This window comes from Octopus bimaculoides, chromosome 5 (assembly GCF_046866305.1).
Source record: "Octopus bimaculoides isolate indiv1 chromosome 5, ASM4686630v1, whole genome shotgun sequence".
Lineage (NCBI taxonomy): Eukaryota > Metazoa > Mollusca > Cephalopoda > Octopoda > Octopodidae > Octopus > Octopus bimaculoides.
Window position 1 is genome coordinate 95,565,802 of NC_142932.1, and position 24,683 is coordinate 95,590,484.

General features: G+C 38.4%; 1 protein-coding gene across 26 annotated transcripts in view; it reads right to left on the bottom strand.

Moving 5' to 3' along the window:
• Positions 1–24,683, bottom strand: part of LOC106879981 (uncharacterized) — a 153,277-nt gene that overhangs the window by 75,450 nt on the left and 53,144 nt on the right. For all 26 annotated transcript variants that reach the window (XR_016241967.1, XR_016241965.1, XR_016241966.1 and 23 more), the window contains 4 exons: positions 24,299–24,547; positions 20,438–20,692; positions 17,886–18,194; positions 15,536–15,619 (listed from right to left, as the gene is read on the bottom strand). Coding sequence is in view for 23 of the 26 variants with exons in the window: in XM_089352686.1 (XP_089208812.1) it covers positions 15,536–15,619; positions 17,886–18,194; positions 20,438–20,692; positions 24,299–24,547 (897 nt within the window). In the remaining 3 variants the exon portion in view is untranslated. The remainder of the gene's footprint in view (positions 1–15,535; positions 15,620–17,885; positions 18,195–20,437; positions 20,693–24,298; positions 24,548–24,683) is intronic.

Genomic DNA, 24,683 nt, shown 5'->3' on the forward strand with positions numbered 1-24,683 from the left:
TTTGTCGCCAGCAGGGGTAAGAGCTCTCTAAACTTTGCCCAGGCTATTCTTATTCTAGCAGCTACACTTTCAGCGCATCCCCCCCCCCACTACTAACCTGGTTGCCCAGATAGCGGAAGCTATCGACTACCTCTAGTTTTTCTCCCTGGAATGAGATAGAAGTTGTTTCCCGTTTGTTTACAGTCTTTATTGCACCTGAACATCTGCCACAAACAAAAACTAACTTCCTAGTTAACCTGCCTTTGATGTTGCTGCACCTCTTATGTGTCCATAGCTTGCACCGGGTACATCTTATAGAGTTACTACCTACTCCTTTTCTACATACTGAGCAGGGCCATCTACCTGAAGGGGTTTGTGTTTTATCTACCTTCCTACTTATTAGGATTTTGGTTTTAGCTAGGTTGACTCTAAGGCCCTTCAATTCTAGACCTTGCTTCCACACCTGAAACTTCTCCTCTAGTTCTGATAGTGACGCCGCAAGTAGGGCAAGGTCATCAGCATAGAGGAGCTCCCAGGGGCAACCTGTCTTGAACTCCTCTGTGATTGCCTGGAGGACTATGATAAATAAGAGGGGGCTGAGGACGGAACCTTAGTGGACCCCTACCTCTACCCGGAATTCATTGCTGTACTCATTTCCAACCCTCACCTTACTGGCAGCATCTCTGTACATGGCTCACACAGCTCTCACTAACCATTCTTCTATCCCAAGTTTCCTCATTGACCACCAGATAAGGGATCGGGGGACCCTGTCAAAGGCTTTCTCCATGTCAACGAAAGCCAGGTACAGAGGTTTATCCTTAGCTAGGTATTTCTCTTGCAACTGTCTTACTCGAAATAAGGCATCAGTAGTGCTTTTACCTGGCACGAACCCAAACTGCATCTCATCTAAATTGATTCGCTCCCTAATTAGTTGGGCTATGACCCTCTCTGTAACTTTCATAACCTGATCTAACAGCTTGATGCCTCTGTAATTATTTGTATCTAAAGCGTCACCTTTACCTTTGTAGCAGTTGACTATGATGCTGCTACACCAGTCATTGGGTATGACTCCTTCGTGTATCACCTGGTTCGTAATACGGGTGACTAGGCTATAGCCAACACTGCCAGATATTTGAGCATCTCTGCAGTGATTCCTGATGGGCCGGGGGCTTTCCCGGTCTTCATACTCTTAATTGCTTTATCTACCCTGGTACTATCAACTCGGATAGCTGGTCCCTCTATTGGGTCGACATACGGCAGGCTCTCTTCCTCCCATTCAAAATAAATAAAACAAATAAAAAAAAGTTATTTTATTCTACGTCGTCGTCGTCGTTTAACGTCCGCTTTCCATGCTAGCATGGGTTGGACGATTTGACTGAGGACTGGTGAAACCAGATGGCTACACCAGGCTCCAATCTGATTTGGCATAGTTTTTACAGCAGGATGCCCTTCCTAACGCCAACCACTCAGAGAGTGTAGTGGGTGCTTTTACGTGTCACCCGCACGAAGGCCAGTCAGGTGGTACTGGCAACGGCCACGCTCATCTTGCTCGAAAAACCTCATGTGTCACCCACACATGAGCCAGTCCAGGGACACTGGCAACGATCCCGCTCGAAAGATTTCATGTGTCGCCCGCACATGAGCCAGTCCAGGGGCACTGGAAACGATCCCGCTCGAAAGATTTCATGTGTCGCCCGCACATGAGCCAGTCCAGGAGCACTGGCAACGATCTCGCTCGAAAATCCTACGACGGCCCCGCACAAGAGCCAGTTCAGGGGCACCGGCAATGATCTCGCTCGAAACATTTCATGTGTCACCCGCATACATACATATATATATATATATACATACATATATGTATGTATATATATACATATATGTATATATATATATATATATATATATATATATATATATATATATATATATATATATATACATAAATATACAGCTCCTGCAGCATTATGACTGGGTCCTATGGGTAGAAATATAGAAAAAGTTGAAAATGCACAGGGATTCATTTATATTTTTGGAAACTTAATCAGAGGACAGTGCATTTTCAACTTCTCTTTATATATACGTATATATTCAAACACCTCTTCCTCATATTTCCTCTTTCATGCACTATGCTTATTGCTCACCCACCAATTCTATTCTCACAGCCCTGCTCACTATCATTTTTACCTCATAGTCCCCCCACCCCCTCTATATACCCAGGTTTTCAGTCACTACACTACTTTTGGCCCTTTTGCTTCTTTAGCAATCCCCTGCCACTTACATTATGACCTCCATACTTTCCACCATCTACCTCTCTCTTCCTTTACCTTACCATCCCATTTATATTCTGATTCCCCATTCCTTTTGAGTATGCCACCATTTCTCTCCTGCACTCTTGCTGTCTCCCACTCCCACTCTCTCTCTCTCTCTTGCACTTCTCTCAGACTGGATAGCCATTTATCTCCTTTACAGCAGCACACCTGCTACTGTGTCATTCCTGATCACTCTCTGTAGCCAGGTAACCATGTTACTGCTATACAGCAAGACACTCGTTTCTGTCTCTGTCACACTCAAACCTTTCATTTTTCATTTTCTCATACAAGATCGCCTCCTCCAATGCCTCTCTCCTCCCACAGGATCTTTGTCTTCTTCCTCCTCCTCCTCCAATGCTCCCCTCCTCTCCCAAAGGATCTTTGTCTTGCAAGTGACTTGGTGACCCTGCCAGTGTTTGGTGCCACACAAACAGCATTCAGCCCACATTGTAAAGTGGTTGGTGTTTGGAAGGGCATCCAGCAGTATAAAAAACATGCTAAAACTGACCTTGCCTGTGCTTGTGCCATGTAAAAAGCACTGTCCAATCTGCCAGGTGGTTGATGTTAGGAAGGGCATCCAGCTGTAAAAACCATGCCAAAACAGACACAGAAGTCTGGTGCAGGCTCCTGCCTACCCTGCTCTCATAATACCACCCATACCACCATGGAAGGTGGACGTTAAACGATGATGATGATGACACACACCCGCACATATATATCATCATCATCGTTTATATATATATATATACATATATAATAATAATAATAATAATAATAATAATAATAATAATAATAATAATTATAATAATTATAATAATATTAGGGACAAAATCCAAAATTACAGGTAAAAAACTCAATTAAAATCAATTTATAAAAAATTAAAATTAAATTGAGCCTTATAGATAAAGTATATATAAAATATAGTTTTAGGGAAAATAACCAATTTTCAAGAACTCATCGATGAAAATCCACTATCACATATAGAAAAATTAATAATTAAAAGCACAATAAATGAGTATCATATAAAGTAAAGTAAATATCATAAGATAAATATAATATAATATAATAAATATAATATAATATAATATTATATTTATCTTATTATATTTATTATATTTATCTTATGATATTTACTTTACTTTATATTATACTCATTTATTGTGCTTTTAATTATTAATTTTTCTATATGTGATAGTGGATTTTCATCGATGAGTTCTTGAAAATTGGTTATTTTCCCTAAAACTATATATATTATATATATATATATATATATATATAGACATCAAATCCCTATACACGGTGATTCCACACAACGATGGTCTCTCAGCCCTCCAATACTTCCTTGACCGCCGCCCTGACCCCACACCTAGCACCCCTACCCTGCTTCGTCTGGCAGAACTCGTCCTCACCCTCAACTGCTTCACGTTCGCCGGAGATACCTACCAACAGGAATCTGGGGTCGCGATGGGGACGAGAATGGGGCCCAATTACGCCAACCTCTTTGTTGGTTACATTGAGGCCCAAGTATTCTCCCAATTCTCCGGTCCGACCCCGGAACTATACGGTCGCTACATAGATGACTGTATAGGAGCCACCTCCCTCTCCCGCGAACAGCTCTGCCTTTTCATCTCCTTCCTCTCCAACTTCCACCCCGCTCTTGACTTTACTTCCACCATCTCTGACACCTCTGTCAACTTCCTCGACATCTCTCTTTCCATCAACCCCCCCTCCAACTCTCTCACTACCTCCGCCTTCTTCAAACCCACTGACTCCCACCTCTACCTCAACTTCTCCTCCTCCCATACATTCCACACCAAACGAGCCATCCCCTACTCCCAGTTCCTCCGCCTCCGACGTTTGTGCAGCCTGGACCAGGATTTCGAGACCCAGTCCCAGTATCTTGCTCGTCTGTTCATGCATCGAGGATACCCCTCCCACCTTGTCCAATCCGCCCTCGCCCGCGCTCGTCGAATCGACCGCACCACCGCCCTCTCTCCTCCCCCACACCAATCCCCTAACCGTACCCCCTTCCCACTCCGTTTCCACCCTGCCACCCTACCCCTTCGTCGGAGGATCCTACGGGCCTTCCGTCGCCTCCAGCTCGATCCCACTACCCACCCCATTTTCCCCAACCCACCCCTATCCGCTTTCAAACGCGCCCGCAACCTACGCGATCTACTGGTCCGCAGTACCTTCTCCTCTTCCTCCCCACCCCCACCCGGCTCCTTCCCGTGCTCCAGATCCCGCTGTCACACCTGCCCCTTCATCACCAACACTACCTCTGTCACCGGATCGAACCTACAAACACTTCACATTCCACACAGTTTCACCTGCACCTCCTCCAACCTTATTTACTGCATCAAATGTACCCTATGCAACCAACTCTACGTGGGGCAGACGGGCCGCCGGCTGGCCGACCGTTTCACCGAACACCTAAGGGACGTTCGGCTAGGTTCGGACTCCCCTGTCGGCCGTCACTTCCAACTGCCCAACCACTCTCCCTCTAACCTCTCCGTTTTTGGCCTCGCCCTGCACCATGGGTCCACTCCCTCGCGACTCCACTTGGAGCAACGCTACATTTTCAACCTTAATTCTTCTTTCCCCTTCGGACTCAACACAGCCTTCTCTTCCTTATGACTCTCCCCTTTACGTCCCTGCAACACTTTACATAATTTTTTTTTTTTTTAACCCCCCCCCCCTCGTCCCCCTTACATTATATCCATTATTCTCTTGTTATTACACTTACTTTTTTCTACTTTTTATCTCACCACTACCTACACGCACACATACCCACACACCTTACATATATACCGTCCACATACATATACCGCCCACATACATGACAAACATACATACGCGCCCTCACACACACATAGCCGAACGCACATATATACACACACACACCCATATATACGCGCACGCCTACATACACAGCCGCATACACATGCACACACATACACACAGGAGTGCACACACAAAATAACACACATACCTGGCACACATACGCACGCACACACATAAACACACACATACACACCCCTCACATACATAAAACCACACACACACACACACACACACACACACACATACACACATATACACACATGCACACATACACATATACACACATGCACACACAACTCTCACATACACAATACTCACTCATATACATAACACATACGCACGCACGAAAACATACACAATATACACATACACGCACGCACAAAAAATATACACACACGCGCACACGGAAACACATACAGACATACATAAACACACACATACCCGTACCTAACACTCACAATCCCCCACACACACGCACATCCACACATATACACACACACGCACACACCCACATACACACACACTTCTCACCAACACTACACACTCACACAGACACGCATACAATCATACACACATGGGCATAAACAACACACGCATATACAATAGCAAACGCACGCACACACACGTACACAGCAACGCACATACACACAACATACACATACACACAAACACACACGCACGCACAGAAAACATACACATACACACACGCGCACATACAAAATACACACACACACGTACACGTACCTAACACCGACAACCCCACACAAACACGAACACACACACACCCAAATAACCACCTGTTGACCTTCTACCTACACTGTCTACAGCGTCCACTAACCAGTCCTGCTACTAATTTCTTCCACTACGTCATACACACACACACACGCACACACACACACAAACACACTAACAGATAAACCACCAAACCATGCACACACACACACACACACACACATACATACGCACACACACGTTCTGTTATCACACACACACTCGCAGACTTTCGCACGCGCACCGATATTCATCTCCCTTTTTCACTCTCCTATCTTAGAAAGAACTTTTCCCCCACCACCTCCTCTTCCGGTCTTTTCATCATGTAACCTTGTGGGCATCGGTACCATTTTCCTCTTTCTCCGTTCTTCCATTCTCCGAACTTCCCATCTTTCCGACGAAGGGCTACGCCCGAAACGTCATACACTCTCTCTTTCCTTTCCTGAGCGTCCAATAATACTATCCATATCACGTCCTCACTTTGTTGTTTTTTTGTTTTTTTGTTAGTGTTTTTTTGAACTATATGACGTACGCTCACACGGACCCTGGCCTTTCAACTGGATTTTATGTACCCAACCGCTGGATTACCTTGGATTACTGTTCCCGTTGGATCTGCCTTTCCTGAACCTTGATTGAACATCAGCAAAATTTGTCCGTGACTCTTACACTTTTTTCCACTTTTTTCGACTTGTTTCACCTTTATCTGTTCTCCTTCTACCTTTCTCGTCCTTCCCTTGTCTCGCCACTAATAACACCCACACCGACATTCACATCCTCTCACCATGCCTGACCTTCACTCCTTCACCCAACATCTTCAGTCCCTTCTTCGCCGTTTTCTTTCTTTTTTTCCCCCACAATGCTTGCAACCCACAAAAAACCTCTCTTACTTGCTCTTCAAAAAGACCCGCCACACTAGCCATCTCAACTTTCTCAGCCGCTGTCTCCGCCATCACGTCATACCCCGTGGCTTCCTCTTGAAATTCCACGCTCCCCCCTATTCCTCCCCCTTCAACGAGCCCACCCTTGCCCGCACCTCCCGCCTCATCATCCGTGCCACCATCCGTTCCACCCGTTCCCTCCTCCACTCCATTGACCACCAACTCTCCCAAGCTTACCTCCTCCTCTCCTCCCTCTGCCCTCAACCCTTCACCCAACCTATCCTCCGCTTCCTCCTCAATCTCAATCACCAACTCCACAATTTCCTCACACACACAAAAAATAAAAAACTCCACAACCTCCTCAACCCCCACCCTTCCGCACCCCTGACACCCTCCCCTTCAGCTCCCCCTCCCGATTCCATGCCCCCCTCCACCGCCCATTCCACACACTCACACTCCTCCCACCCGGACATCCTAACCCCCACGCCATCACCTCCCCACACCTCCAACAACCCCAACCCCACCCAACCCCATCCCACCTCTTCTCCCCCTCCTCCTCCTCCCGACCCTACTCACCCTACCACCCCGCTTCCTCACACGGTTGTGACTATACCACCCAATCTCCCCCTGTCCGCCGCTGAGCGCTCGCTCCTTGGTAGGGGCCTCCGCTTCACGCCTCTCACGCACCATTGTGACGAATTCGGGACTCGCACTGATGTCAGCCAGTTCCTGCGCTGCATCAAACTGTGCGCGTTCTTCCATACGTCAACACAGCGTCCCGACAATCGGGACTACTTCTCGGACCTGGGACGCCGCCCATCCAACTGGACGCCGCCTCCAGGCCAATTCAGTAGCCTAGACTTGTTCGTGGATGACTGTAAGGCGTTGGTCGAGCGTTTCGACTTTAAAAAAAGACCCCTTCGGGCCAATCTCACCCGGGCCGAATCGGTCGCCCTCCGCAATCTTCGCCGCCGTGACGACATCGTCATCAAGCCGGCGGACAAAGGTGGAGCAGTGGTGGTGTGGCGCGCGGACCTTTACAGGAGGGAAGCGCTCAGCCAGCTTCACAATCCCCTCTTCTACCGCCTCCTCCCCTCCGACCCCACCCCCTCCTACCAACGGCTTGTGTCCTCCACAATCCATGACCTCATCTCCTCCTCTGCTCTCCCCGCTACCGCCACCAACCTCATCGTCCGCACACGTCGCACCTCCTCCATCTACTTCCTTCCCAAGATCCACCAACCTAACAACCCTGGCCGCCCCATTGTCTCTGCTTGCAATTGCCACACCGAACTCATTTCAAAATACCTCGACCATATCCTATCCCCGTTAGTTGCTGCCCTCCCATCCCACATACTCGACACCAACCACGCCCTTCGCCTCTTCAATTCCTTTTCCTTCCCTCCCGGCCCCTCACACCTTCTCTTCACCCTGGACATCAAATCCCTATACACGGTGATTCCACACAACGATGGTCTCTCAGCCCTCCAATACTTCCTTGACCGCCGCCCTGACCCCACACCTAGCACCCCTACCCTGCTTCGTCTGGCAGAACTCGTCCTCACCCTCAACTGCTTCACGTTCGCCGGAGATACCTACCAACAGTAATCTGGGGTCGCGATGGGGACGAGAATGGGGCCCAATTACGCCAACCTCTTTGTTGGTTACATTGAGGCCCAAGTATTCTCCCAATTCTCCGGTCCGACCCCGGAACTATACGGCTCCTTCCCGTGCTCCAGATCCCGCTGTCACACCTGCCCCTTCATCACCAACACTACCTCTGTCACCGGATCGAACCTACAAACACTTCACATTCCACACAGTTTCACCTGCACCTCCTCCAACCTTATTTACTGCATCAAATGTACCCTATGCAACCAACTCTACGTGGGGCAGACGGGCCGCCGGCTGGCCGACCGTTTCACCGAACACCTAAGGGACGTTCGGCTAGGTTCGGACTCCCCTGTCGGCCGTCACTTCCAACTGCCCAACCACTCTCCCTCTAACCTCTCCGTTTTTGGCCTCGCCCTGCACCATGGGTCCACTCCCTCGCGACTCCACTTGGAGCAACGCTACATTTTCAACCTTAATTCTTCTTTCCCCTTCGGACTCAACACAGCCTTCTCTTCCTTATGACTCTCCCCTTTACGTCCCTGCAACACTTTACATAATTTTTTTTTTTTTAACCCCCCCCTCGTCCCCCTTACATTATATCCATTATTCTCTTGTTATTACACTTACTTTTTTCTACTTTTTAACTCACCACTACCTACACGCACACATACCCACACACCTTACATATATACCGTCCACATACATATACCGCCCACATACATGACAAACATACATACGCGCCCTCACACACAAATAGCCGAACGCACATATATACACACACACACCCATATATACGCGCACGCCTACATACACAGCCGCATACACATGCACACACATACACACAGGAGTGCACACACAAAATAACACACATACCTGGCACACATACGCACGCACACACATAAACACACACATACACACCCCTCACATACATAAAACCACACACACACACACACACACATACACACATATACACACATGCACACATACACATATACACACATGCACACACAACTCTCACATACACAATACTCACTCATATACATAACACATACGCACGCACGAAAACATACACAATATACACATACACGCACGCACAAAAAATATACACACACGCGCACACGGAAACACATACAGACATACATAAACACACACACACCCGTACCTAACACTCACAATCCCACACACACACGCACATCCACACATATACACACACACGCACACACCCACATACACACACACTTCTCACCAACACTACACACTCACACAGACACGCATACAATCATACACACATGGGCATAAACAACACACGCATATACAATAGCAAACGCACGCACACACACGTACACAGCAACGCACATACACACAACATACACATACACACAAACACACACGCACGCACAGAAAACATACACATACACACACGCGCACATACAAAATACACACACACACGTACACGTACCTAACACCGACAACCCCACACAAACACGAACACACACACACCCAAATAACCACCTGTTGACCTTCTACCTACACTGTCTACAGCGTCCACTAACCAGTCCTGCTACTAATTTCTTCCACTACGTCATACACACACACACACAAACACACTAACAGATAAACCACCAAACCATGCACACACACACACACACACACACACACATACATACGCACACACACGTTCTGTTATCACACACACACTCGCAGACTTTCGCACGCGCACCGATATTCATCTCCCTTTTTCACTCTCCTATCTTAGAAAGAACTTTTCCCCCACCGCCTCCTCTTCCGGTCTTTTCATCATGTAACCTCGTGGGCATCGGTACCATTTTCCTCTTTCTCCGTTCTTCCATTCTCCGAACTTTCCATCTTTCCGACGAAGGGCTACGCCCGAAACGTCATACACTCTCTCTTTCCTTTCCTGAGCGTCCAATAATACTATCCATATCACGTCCTCACTTTGTTGTTTTTTTGTTATTGTTTTTTTAACTATATATATATATATATATATATATATATATATATATATATATATATACATACACACACACACACACATATATATATATATATATATATATATATATATATATATATATATATATATACACACACATATATATATATATATACACACACACACACATATATATATATATACACACACACACACACACACATATATATATATATATACACACACACACACATATATATATATAGAGAGAGAGAGAGATAGATAGATAGATAGATAGATAGATAGATAGATAAAACTTATTTGGAAAAGGATGCGTGGTGTTCGATCATATAATAATATAAATATATAGATATATGCATATATCCATACATATATGTACATACCTACATCTATATGTATACATACATACCTATATGGGTACAGGACATCTAAAACACGTGAACACAATGAGAAACGAAAAACGAAAACATAAAAACGAAAACAGAAAATGAACTTTTTTCGAACAACAAAAAAAAAACAAACAGAGAAACGAGACATGCAACATAAAGAGTATATCCCTTCGTCAGTTGTTCCTGTCCATCTACTCTGCGTTTCGAAGGCAAGGATATTACGCAACTTTGTTGGAACAGTCCTTCCCGCAAAGCAGATTAAATAGAATTTTGAATTTTTTGCAGAGGGTGAAAGTGTTAACAAGAACAGGACAGTGAGAACAAGACAGTAAAAACAATGAAAACAGTAAAAACAAGTAAAAATACGACAGTTAAAACAAACGGTGAGGTCTGTTGGGCCAAGCTGATAGAAAAATTATTATGAACGCTAAGTAGAAGAGACAGAAAAATTCACGTATGTTCTTTAGGAATACCAGTGGGCAGAAAGAAAGAACCCCTTTCGTTACGTGTCAGCAACGAGATGGTCAAGGAGGAAGAGGAGGAGTGAGAGAGAGAGAGGGGAAATGGTGAAAGGGAGAGAAGAAGAATAAGGAAAGAGTGGGAGAGAAAAACAGAAAGGATGAAGAACAAGAGAGGGAGAGAGATAGTAGAAGAGTGCGCATAGTAATATTAAGATAAAACTTACTTGGAAAAGGATGCGTGGCATTCGCTCTGTTAAATTCGATTAGTTAGTGGCATTTTAAATATTTATTTATACCCTATAGCATTTCTGGAGAAGTAAAATTAGCATAATGGTTTCTTAAAATTTTTATGCCTGAATAATAAATGTCAGTGTTTCATTTCGTTTTTATATTAAAAAAAAATATGAAAGAGGAGAGAGAATTGTGCAAGTTATTTGCTGGTATGAATATAGTTATATTTATAAATCTAGATAAATTTGGTCTCAGACTAGAAAGGACACTCCCAATCGTTTTGACATCACAATGGGCATCGCAGACTCCACCCAAGTGTCTGACCTTGTTGGAATCTATCTTCATGATGAATTTCCTGAAATCAGGGGAGGACTGTATAGAGACGATGCATTCTTTATCATAAAAAATGCATCCAATAGAAAATTAGAACTATTTAAGAAAAGATTTTATAAGTTTTTTAAAAGGCATGGTCTTTTTATATCTATTGAGAGGGATAATAATTCAATTAACTTTTTAGATGTTAACTTCAATTTATCATCCAGATTGCATGAACCTTTCAGAAGACATAATTCTAATTTAAGCTATATTAACTGCCAAAGCAACCATCCAAGAACAATTAAGAATGCATTAGCCTCCAACATTGGTAAAAGACTAACCTATTTATCTTCTAATGAAGAAATATTTAATAGATATGTGAACCACTACAATACAGCTCTAGCAAACACTGGATATAGAGATAAAATAGAATACCATCAACCTAGCAACATTAATAAATATAGCATAATTAATTACAAGCAAAAAAGCAAATAAATAAATAAAACTGGTAAATTTTATAATCCCACCATAAATAGTAATATAATTAAAAATAAGCATATAACTAGTAACCCAACTACATAAATAAGGAATTGATAACGATAACAAACCTAAGATTATTTTAAATCAAACTAATAGTATCAAACATAATAATAGAAAAACCATTACTAAGTTATCTCATATACACAAAATAAATAATAAATAACCAATTTACAATTGTAATGAGTTCTACAACGATAAATAACATAATTAATAAACATAGTGTTATCAATAATCAATTAATCACTTATGATACCAGCACCACTGTTAATTCATATAATGCCTCGAATAGTAATAATATTAAACCACACACCCACTTCATTAACTCTAAAAAAAACCTAAAATAGATTTTAATATACGCATAAATAATAATCACCCTGATAAATCTAATAAAATATGATTTATTATTCCATATTCAATGCAAATTAAAAATAACATAGTTAAAACTATATTTAAAGCCATTCATAAATACTTTAACATTCATAATAAATACAAATCATACAAATAATAAATTCATGATAAATAAAATCATAAACCACAAAACTGTCAAGATTGGTTTTCGCCTCACTCCTAACTTATTTACAATTATATCATCCACTAACAACAGGAAATTAAGCAATTCTACACCAATAGAAATGTCCATAATAATTCTAACTCCCCTGAACTTAAAATATATCTCCCAAATTTCACTAACCCTAATAATTATGCTCATATAAATCTCAATAATGGAACTATAACAACCCATACTAACACTACTAATACGAATTCTTCTGATAGATCCACACATAACAATATTTATGAAAATTGTGATTGTAGAGTTAAAAATAATAGTAAATTTAAGGATTCATGTAAAAGAAAATATGTAGTTTATCAATGCACTGTTATAGCTCAGGGCAAGAATTATATTTTTATTGGCTCGACTGAAAATAAGGTTGAGACTCGGGTGGCAAATCATCTCCAGTCTTTTAAAAAATAAGCAGAAAAACCAATTCCACTGGATTAAGTAAATTTATATGAGAAGTACAAGATAATAGTACTGACTTTGAAACTGAATGGGATATCATTGCTTCCACACCAGCTTAAAAAGTCAACAAGAAAATATGTTATCTTTGTATCACTGAAGCTTTCCTTATTGTTAGATCTAAGAATACCCAACTTAACTTAAGAAATGAGAAAAAAATTGTGTGTTCAAGCGGGAAAATATGTATTTTTCTAAATTTAAATAATTAATTTATTTCTCTCACTGGAATATTTGTACAACCCTTTAAACTCCCTAGCTTCACTAATATAAATTACCTCTCCCCTAACTCTTACCTAACTAAACTATCAATTATATTAATATCTATCTCTATTATACCTAAATTTAGCATTATCTTTACCAACCACCTAATTAACCTTTTGTACATACCAGTAGTAACCTTCTACCAGCATTTGAGCATACACAATTGCTAACTTTTATAACTGTTTGACTATTATTCAAACATTTGAACGTACACACTTGGCAACATTTATATATGTTTGACTATTATTCACACACCTACCTTGCATTAATAACCACATTAATACACCCTTATCAACTATTTGATGCTTGTTATGCACACGCATTTAAAATTTTTTATTTATATGCATGTATATATGTATGTACACATATATACATATGGCTATTTGTGTAACCTGCCAGTACATGTGTATATGTGTACATATGTGCATACATATGGCTAGGCACATGTGAGTATATATAAAAAAAAAAAATATAAATTTATTTTCTTTTTGAATAATGTCAAGGATCGAGTGAGAAAGGGAAAATGAAAAACATAATGGTAAAACCTCATATTACATCTGCAGTAAGTGTCTAAACCTCCGTGAGAAAGGGTGTGTATAAATCTTAGATTAAGTTGTGGTGGGGTATGTTGCATAAAATATATCAATTCTGTTACATAAGTTAAAAATAAAGGTAAAGATAGAAATAGAAACAGCTAGAAAGTGCAATACATATGGGAGAGGAACAAAAAAAATATTTAAAGCTCTTGTTGGATCAGGTGAAATGTGAAAAACTAAATATTATAAAATCCACAACTTATAAAAATATATATTATTTCGGGAGGTTGAAACCTGGAAAAGAATGATAGGAAGGCAAACACCAATAAGATCAATAGAAACAAGAAAAGTTTTGGAATATAATCCATAAAAGAAATTAATAGAAAACATTACAAATCCTAAAGGTTAGAGAACTGAATTACGAAAGGTGAACAGAATCAAACGAAGAAGGTCATTTGTGGAACCAAAACTCCACTTTACACATTTAAAATATGAATGTTAAAAATAAGTTGATGAGGGCTAATAGGATTAGCTAAAGTAGATGTGTAATGCTAGTAGTGTAACCAGACGCAGGTATTTAATATATAAAAGTTGTAAGTGTCCAAAATGGACAATCGGACGACCAAGCCACAAACTGGAGAATGTAATTATATCAGAGCAGGAAGAAGTGAAAAGCAGGATGGTTAGGAGGAGCATAAAAACCTTTTATGTCCTTGTGGGTGGATTCTCATGAGAAGGTGTTGGGATGCTATGCAGTGAAGCCCCATAAGCTACTATAAACTGTTGAAATGGGCCGTTGGGGAAGGGAATAAATATTTATGGAGTGAGGAGAGGGGGACTAAACTAACTGAGTTTTGCAACGGTCCTGTGATTTTTATGCATAAAGCACTTCGTTTCTTTTGTTAATAATGTTACCCTGATTTTTTAATATCTCAAAAGCCTCAACTGTGCAAAGATTGCACTCTTCCCCCTCCTCCTGTGTAGGGGAGAGCAGACATCACAACAGACCAAGAAATCGTATATGAGGTGCTCTTCAATTTTAAGTCCCAAACCAGCTCAACCAGCGATGTACACTTATGCTTATTATATATCTTGAAGGAGTAGACATGATTATAATATCTCCATTTAAATTGGGAAACAGTGGCTCCAGTGTAGTGAAAGATATTATTATTGGTGGTCACAATGCCCTTATAAACTACATCCTTCCTGAGACAGTGATGTACTTTATTGATTTTTAGAATAAGGTTTTTATGATATATTTATTTTCTAGAGGGTATGAATTACATTCTTTATTATTGAATTATTTAAGTGGTTCTTCTCTAAATTATATATATATATATATCTGTGTGTGTGTGTGTGTAAGTCTCTCGATAGATAGACAGATAGACACTTATAATGTATAAAATATACCAACCTCTTATAAGAAGTACCAAAATTATTAATAATACAATTCCTATAACACAACCAATAATTGTTCCCAAAGAGTCTTCCGTAATTTCTGAAAAGATATATTAAAAAGACCTTGCATTAATATATTAAAAAGATAATGGGTTATGAAGGTTAGTAGATGCTGGGGTACACAACTGCTGCTGAAGACTTCAAAAACAATAAAGATGCATTGCCTGGGTGTTATGACCTACAAGTACACAGTATTATTTGCTCTTTTCTTATGGGCAGAATCGGCACAGCTGATATATAGTTAATGGAATAATAGAAGTTATTGTTTGTTTAATAGTGAAGGGCAAGGGTACAATTTGCATGCAAGTGTTTTCTGTTCTTAAGAAGGATCAGAAACTATGTATTGTTTCATTGTATAAAAGGGGGTTAATACGATTTTGACCAGAAATCACTTTTCCAATATTTAAATTTCCCCCTATCCCCACCTCAATTTCTTAATTTGTAACTTTTTTATCGAATTTTTTTTGCTATCTACGTAGAAAAATACAGAGATTATGAATCTGGGAAATATTTATATATATATATATATATATATATATATATATATATATATATATATATGTATGTATGTATATATACATTTGTATATATAAAATGTATATATATATATGTAGGAAAATGAAAAAAAGCCAGAATGCTGAACTGGAAGCATATTTTAATAAAGATTTTTTCTAACCGGTTTTCATTGCGAAAAAGCAAATTATCAAGAAGAAGGAGAATGAAAATGTTTTTTTACAAAGAAGTACAAAATGAAGAAAATAATATATAAAACAATAATATATAAAAAAATAAATATACCCATACATTATATTGTCTTTGAGCTTTTGTAGTTCAATAGTAGTTCATGTATAAACTGGTAGGAAAAATAAGGATGCATGAGAGTTGAGAGTTTTGTTAGGTTTAAAAAAAGGGTTAAAAGTTTGTGTTAAGCAGGAAATGTGGTGTCAAAACAGGAAGTGTGTGTAAGGAGAGACAAGTGTTTTTAGTTGGAGTTATGAACTCTTTTTCAACAGGAAGTTTGTGTCTGTTCATAGAGAAATAAGGTCACTGAGGGGTGTGTGTGTTAAGAAATGGTTGGAATTTCTCTATGAAAAGATTCTCCCTGTTGATTCTTTCTTGTGTGGAGATTCTGTCTTTACATTGATAGAAAGGGAATATAATGAATTTAGGGTTTTTGTTTCTGGCGCAAGAGTCTATGTGGCCACTGAGTGGAATTTGGCGGTATTGAGGGAGGTTTATTTGTTCCTTATGGACAGCTACTCTTCTACGTAATGGGAGGCTCGTCTGTCCGATACAGAAGTTTTGGCAACCTGCGCAAGTAAGGACATAAATGAGGTTACCAGAGGAACAAGAGAAATTGGTTTTAATTTTAAACTTTGTTCCTCGTTTGAAGGTAAATTCAGAGCCTTATATATATATGTATATATACATTTTTATAGTTTAATTTTTCTTAAAGAAACACTCAATGCCCCTTCCTCCACCTTGCTCATCCATCACCTACCAGCTTTCAAAAAGCTAAAATCTCCCAATGTTTCACTTTTGGCTGATGTTTCCCGCATGCATAGAATTCTACTGAAACAGTAGACTTAAAAAATACCAGAAAACCAACAGAAAACCCAACATTCTAGAAACAACAGGTAAACTTCCCCATATCTATGAAGTGGGGAGAGGGGGACTAAACTAACTGAGTTTTGCAAAGGTCCTGTGATTTTTATGCATAAAGCACTTCGTTTCTTTTGTTAATAATGTTACCCTGATTTTTTAATATCTCAAAAGCCTCAAATGCTAAAATGCCCTAAGGAGGTAATAATAATCTCAAAGAAAATACCTTAATAGATTTAACCTATTTGGACCAGTAAAGGGCCAAAAAGACGTAAAATTTTAGTATTCGCATGCATCAGCTTGCTGTTTCCATTTATTAGCTGAAATTCTTACCACATTCAAATTAACTCGATTCTACTTATGAAGTAAATATTTAAATAAATATACTTAAAATAAATAGTTAATTGAACAGAAAACGTCATTCTCAGAGTTAGGGTATGATTTTTCAGTGAAAGTTTTGCTCCAGTAATTATCTAAAATATTTCTGAAAAGAAAATTGCTTACCTACAAATGTAAAAGTGCTTAAACAAGAAACAAAGCCAAAATTGACCCTCCATCTTTATAACATAGCTAATTTTAAGACATGAGCTAAAAGCAGAACTTTGAGTATTTTGCAATGAATTAATCAATTCTAAATAATTCTGTATAATATGAAACAATATTTTAAATGATTAAAGAATAATTACAAACATGTAACAACTTACCTTGATGCTTCAAGGCAAAAGTAATCACTTCTTTTCCTACATAGTTTTCCAATGTTAAGGTATAAGTACTAATATCATTATCTTTGATGTCTTCTATTTTTAAACTAGTACAGATTCCTTTGAAAGGAAAATCACTTGATACAAAATCAGTTGTTAAATATTTGTTGAAGTCAATTAATTCGTCATTTATTTGCCATTTTACATAAGATTTTGGATGGGAATAAAAACACTGTTTGAAAATTACAGATTCTCCAATTGCCACATTTCTCTTTTTGGAATTGTTTGATATTGAACTGAAAATAGGTTTCACTGGTGGAAAAAAATAATGAAATATTGAAAGAAAATAATATATAATGTAAATTTGAAATAGAAGAAACCTAAGTTTTCAAAAAATAAGTGGAATGAATAAAATGTAAATTATACAATTTGATGACAGAAATTTACTTTCAGATTGACTCAATTCTAAGCATCTGTACCATTTCACCTCCAAATTAGAATCCCTAGTTATCAAACGAACTCTAGTGTATCATCCCATTCAATTACAACCACTACACAACAACCATGGCATATTTTACAGAGTATGGTCCCAGAAGATCCTCTAACACTCTTGTCTCATCACATTCCACCTGATCAAGTCATCCAACTACCTGCATTTCTCTAAATTTTATGTTAACAATCTGTTGTAGTAAGTATGTAAAATATCTGAATAACCTGCCAAATGTCAAACACAATTTTGATTGTTGTGTAAGACCTTCTCAATTTTACACATCACTAAACCATATAGATTAACTGCCAGTGAATGCTTTACAGCAGTCTGTTCTACTACAATACAAACAATAATAATCATCTGAAAGAAATTCATTCACACATACAAAGATTTCAAAATGAAGATTAATGATAGAGTAAAATACACCTTTATGCAATATAAGTTTTTATTGCTCTTAATTCCAATTACACAAATTCTTACTTATTAGACATTGTTGTATAAGGGAATTGTAATGCAGGGAAATAAATAATTCACCTACCTTATTGTCATTTTGCCACCCAGCTATACTCAATCCAGAGCTCATGCCCAGCCTGCACACCTAACGCTAGCAACTGCTAGTACCCATCCCTATCAACTCACTCACCTCACATCCATTCATCGTGAGCACCCAAGGCAAAAGAGGATGACCCTGGTCCTTCTTTCTCACTTCTTCTCTCACTCTTTCTGTTCCAGTCAACACCCTTGTCTGTTGACATCACAGCCCTTTCCTTCCAGCTATCTCATCCCCACAGACATCTGGCAACTTTGTGAAAGAGTCTTATTCACCACTTTTTAACTAACCCAATGCATATGGCAGTCAAATCTGTCATATTAGCTACCTATATCCATATCCAGTTTAACTTCATATACATAACAAACACTCAGTCAGTTACTTTTTTACAATTCTACTCATTACTTAAGATGTGACCATTAAGGCTTTTAAGTACAAAAAAGCCTTGATCACTTAAAACTAGCAAGTCAAGTTAATAGTTTCAAGTGTTATTTAAAAATAGATAACACTCACTGATTATTTTCATATATTTGATCAAAGACAAGAGGCCAATGTGTGACATAAAAAGAAATATTTTGAAAGGAGCTGGATTTATATAACCTGTATTAGATCTCACTTCAGAGATTTTTAGATTTATGATAATTTAGGAAGCAATTTTCATTATCTGATATTGTCCTAGATATCACCCTGAAGTTATTCTTGCAAATTGACTAATTCTTAATAAGTTTTGAAATTTTCTTTCTCAAATATCACTTAATCCAAAATTTGTGTCATCTCCATTAAAGACAATCTCTCCAATGCAGCTCAGAAACAGTCAATATTTCTAAGATTATACTGATAATCTTGTTTCATCAGTTCTTACATTACCTTAAATCTCAAGACACTTGAAGTGGTAGACATTCTATAAACCATTACTTTTATGTTACAAAGTGTCCTTCATACACACCTAAACACGATATAGACATTTCTTTTCTTTCTAAAGATAACAAATATAATATAGTATAGAATTTAAATGAAAACCTCATGCTATTAAAAGTTTTTGGAAAGTTTTTGGAAATATCTGTTGTAACACTTAGAAAATAAATTATTTATTGGCCGAAATTGTATATCCTTATAATTTGAATTACTGTAACAAGAAATATTTAATGTTCTTGCCTGATAAGTTAATTTGCTGTATAGTCTTCATACTGGCATACAATAGACAGTTGAAATGGAACAGACTAAACGGTAAGAAAATTCAATAGGGAAACTATTTCACTGTATAAAATGAATGTTTAAAATTTTCTTGAAAACAGCTTCATTTCTTTTGGAGAAAATCGGATGAATTGAATTCTACAATTCTTAACTATTTACATATCAAACCATTCCTAAAACTTTACAGTTACAAATTGTCAGTTTTATTGATATACATAAAAAAAAACAAAGTCCAACAATCTTCTAATAGGATAAAATCAAATAAATAGCTGATTGTAAATATGTTTTTAAAATTAAATTGTGACTTTGTAAAATACTTGCCTGTGATTTTGTAGTCTGATGATTTACTCACATGAAAATCTTCATTGCTTACATGACACTCCCATGTACCAGTATTATTGAAAGTAGAATTGTTTATAGATAATACACTTATATTATAAGTATTCTTAGTGGCATTTCCCCACTTTTGCTTCAGTTTGTATTCATAGTTTGCTGGATTTCCATCAAATGCAGTGCAATTAATTAGTAAAGTATTATTTGTTTCATTTGAAATATGAATGTTTACTTGAGGAGGATCTTAAAAGAAATAACAAAAACAAAATCAGAAAGCAGTTTCAGTTTAGAAAATATAATAAAAATTAATACAAAATTTCAGTTCCATACACATTTCAAAAATAAATTTATAAATAATATGGTTGTAGTAATACATGAATGTGCCCATGTTAATGCCACAAGAGTGCTGGCTTGCTTCAGTAGGTTCCACTGAACCTTGTGGTATGCAACCAATTGAAGCACTTGCTACTGCATTGATGTTTTTTTTCTTTCTCCTCCTTTTTTTTTTTTTGATTTTATTTTGCAAGATATATTCTTGTTCATACCCTGTAAGTCTTTATATTCTAAGATTGTCATTGAATTTGTTTTTTTATTCAGAAAATCGCAGCAAGACACAGTTAGGGATCTAAACCATTGCAAATCCATAATCTTGGAGCAATATGAACTTGACCTTATACCTAATGAAACATCTTTAATGTTGCCAAGTTAACGTTGAGGCCCTTTGATTTCAAGATTTGCTTTCACACCTGTAACTTTTTCTACTCCTACTAGCTTAAGAAAAGCAATATGGAAAGCTATAGGAAAAGGGATATCATCATAAAAGAATTCCCATGGACACTCAGTCTTAAGCACTTCTGGATGTCTTTGATAAGTAGAAAGGAATTAAGCATTGATGGTACCCTACCTACACTCTAACTTCATCACTATACTCATTGCTAATTCTCATCATGTTGACAGCACTCCTGTATATGTCTTGCATGGCTTTCACAAGCCATTCATCTACTCCTTCATCTGTAATCACTGATCAGTGGGTGCATTTTAATGTGGCGCTAACACTAGAGAAGTTTTTATATCCTAGGCTAGACAACATTAAAGACTCCTCTTAATCCTATATTTTCTCTGCTCATTTACCAATCTTTTCATCATCATCATCATCGTCTAACGTCTTCTTTCTATGCTGGCATGGGTTAGACTGTTTGACTGGAATTAGTAAGCTAGAGGGCTGCATCAAGCTCCAATCTGATTTGGCATGGTTTCTATAGCTGGATGCTCTTCTTAATACCAACCACTCCAAGAGTGTAATGAGTGCTTTTTACATGCCACCAGCACAGGTGCCATTTACATGGCATCAGCAATGGCTACGACTAAGATTTCACTTGGCTTGATGAGACTTTCCAAGCACATCATATCACCAAAGGTCTCAGTCACTTCTTATCATCTCCATGAGGCTCAACATTCGAAGATCATGTTACCAGCAAAGGGCTACAATTACGATTTCCCAGGTGCCATTGACATTGCAATTTCACTTTGTGTGATGAGTCTTCTCAAGCACAGCATATTGTCATTTGTTTCGATCACTTGTTATCATATCCATTAGGCCCAACATTCAAAGATCATGCTTCACCACCCATATCTTACTGGGTTTACCTCTTCCACAGGCTTCCTTCACTGTTAGCAATCAGCATTTCTTTACACAACTGTCTTTGCCTATACACATCACTGAATTCTGCATTATACTCATTACCAACCCTCACCTTACTGACAGCATCCCTGTACATGGCTTGTGCAGTTCTCACCAACCACTCATCTACTCCTAGTTTTCATATTGATCACCAGATAAGGAATCAGATGACCCTGTCAAAGGCTTTCTCCATGTCAACAAAAGCCAAGTACAGAGGCTTATCTTTGGTTAGGTATTTCTCCTGCAGTTGCCTTACCAGAATTATAGCATCAGTGGTGCTTCTGCCTCGCACAAAACAAACTGCATCTCATCTAGACTATCTCTCGCTCTAATTAGTTAGGCTAAGACCCTTTGCATAACTTTCCTCAATTAATCCAACAATTTGATACCGCTGTAATTATTTCCATCTCAGGTGTCACCTTTACTTTGTTGCAGTTGACTATGGTGCTACTACACTGGTTAACTATACAGGTGACTAAACCATAATCCACACCACCTGATATTTTAAGCATATCAGTGGCGAATCCTGACGGGCCAGGGACTTTCCTGGTCTTCATATCCTTCATGGCTTTATCTACCATGCTTGTGTATTGTAAATAATTATATTACTCTGAAAATAGAATAATGATGTTGCCAACAATGTAGCCTAAGCACAACCACACATTTTATTGCCACATTCTTTAGAGATTTAACCCTTTAACATCTAAACTAGTCATATCCGGCCCAAATGCTTTATATGTTTTATGTTCAAACTGACCACATCAAGCCTCTCACACCAACCCAACAATGTCTCTCCATAAATAAAGTCACATCATTGAAATCTTGAAACTAAAAGATAATACATGATTAATTCAAATGAATGTGAATAATTAAGCATTACATTTGACAGAGTACTCTGAATGCTAAAAGGTTAGTGTTCCATTTCTAACAGTAAAATTATTTTCCACTCTTTCAATTCAATGAGTAATTGTTTTTACAGATTATGAGTTCAGACATCTAATTTCTCAAGTTTCTGTTCTAAGGAGAGATATTTCAATTAAAGATGTCTTTGTGAAACATTAATTTGACAACTATTTCTCTATCAATAGTTATAGGAGAAATTAAATTTTCCCATTTAAAACATATCAAAAGATATGTCAATATGCAGAAATAGGGCAGTTGAAGATGTTTACACAATATACTAATAGAAGCAAGGTGGTTTTAAAGATCAGAACAACCACAAATACTGAAACCATCAGAACTGGATAAATTGATATGAAGGTTGTTCACAATGATTCTATCAGTAAAAGCAAGGATCAACGATCCCAAACCATTTATTAATTCATTTGTTCATTCACAGAAGATCATTCTCCTAAACTTAGGAAGTTCTGAATCTGAACAACAGCAAGATTGCAAAGTCTGGGTGTCATGAATATTATTCTCAGAGTAAATACAGTGGATATAGCAGGAACAGCATGTTAGATGGAAGCATTATATGATTACTTAGAGCTCAGTCAACTAAAAGTAGCTGCAGCCATTTTTTTTTTCCAAACATTTTCTAAATCTGGTAAGACTGATACAGTTTGTGTCCAGTTTTGATTACCAATATCTGCAAAAAAAGCATAAGTGGGGAGGGAATATCACAGACTTCAGCCCTGAGATGGTTTGATTGTATATAGTGGTTAGTGCAGGGCTTGAGCAATCAGAAAAGTGGGAGAGACAAATGCATTATATAATCTTGGATGGAGGTTGCAAAAAGTTAGGAGCAGTGTTATAGTAATAATAATAGAATAGGCAGGAAGAAGAGACAGCACGTATTCTACTGGTGTTATGCCGTGTCAGTTATTAGTCCATCAAGCTCTAAATAGGTACCATGAAACCAAGCAACAGGAAAGACACTGTAACTAATAAGTATTTTCTAGTGCTTCAATAATCTATTTGGTTACAAGACTTTACTTTTGTGTTTAACAATGTGATTCAAAAAGTGACAAACTGTAGTTATGGAATGCAACAGGTTATATATAGGAGCTAGTGGTGATGGGGATGGTAATGGTAGTGGTGAAGATGGTGGAGATAGTAGTAGTAGTAGTAGTAGTAGTAGTAGTAGTAGTAGTAGTAGTAGTATCAGCAGCAGCAACAGCAGCAGCAGCAGCAGCAGCAGCAGGAAAAAATATTTATACTTAACATACATTTCAATAGGATATTAATTTTCTTTCTAGATGTCAAATTTCCATGTTTTGTACTCTTTGCAACGGCAACACAGAAAACATCACTGCTATTTCTACGATCAAAAGTTAAGGGGGAGTTTGAAGGAAAACTTTGATTTTCATATTCCAGCCTCACTTCTGGGATAGGGTTTCCTTCTGCAGAACAGTTTAGAATGGATGCTTGATTCTCAATTAATGTCATATTCTCTGATGCAGTAATATCAGGTACATCTATAAAAATAAATAAATAAAAAAAATTTTAAATCACACACTGAAGATCTTTTAAGAAACTTCATGAAGCATTTTGCATTTTCCTATCATTTATTAAGAAATTTGTTTAATTCTTTGAATCCTAACAAGGTGTGCA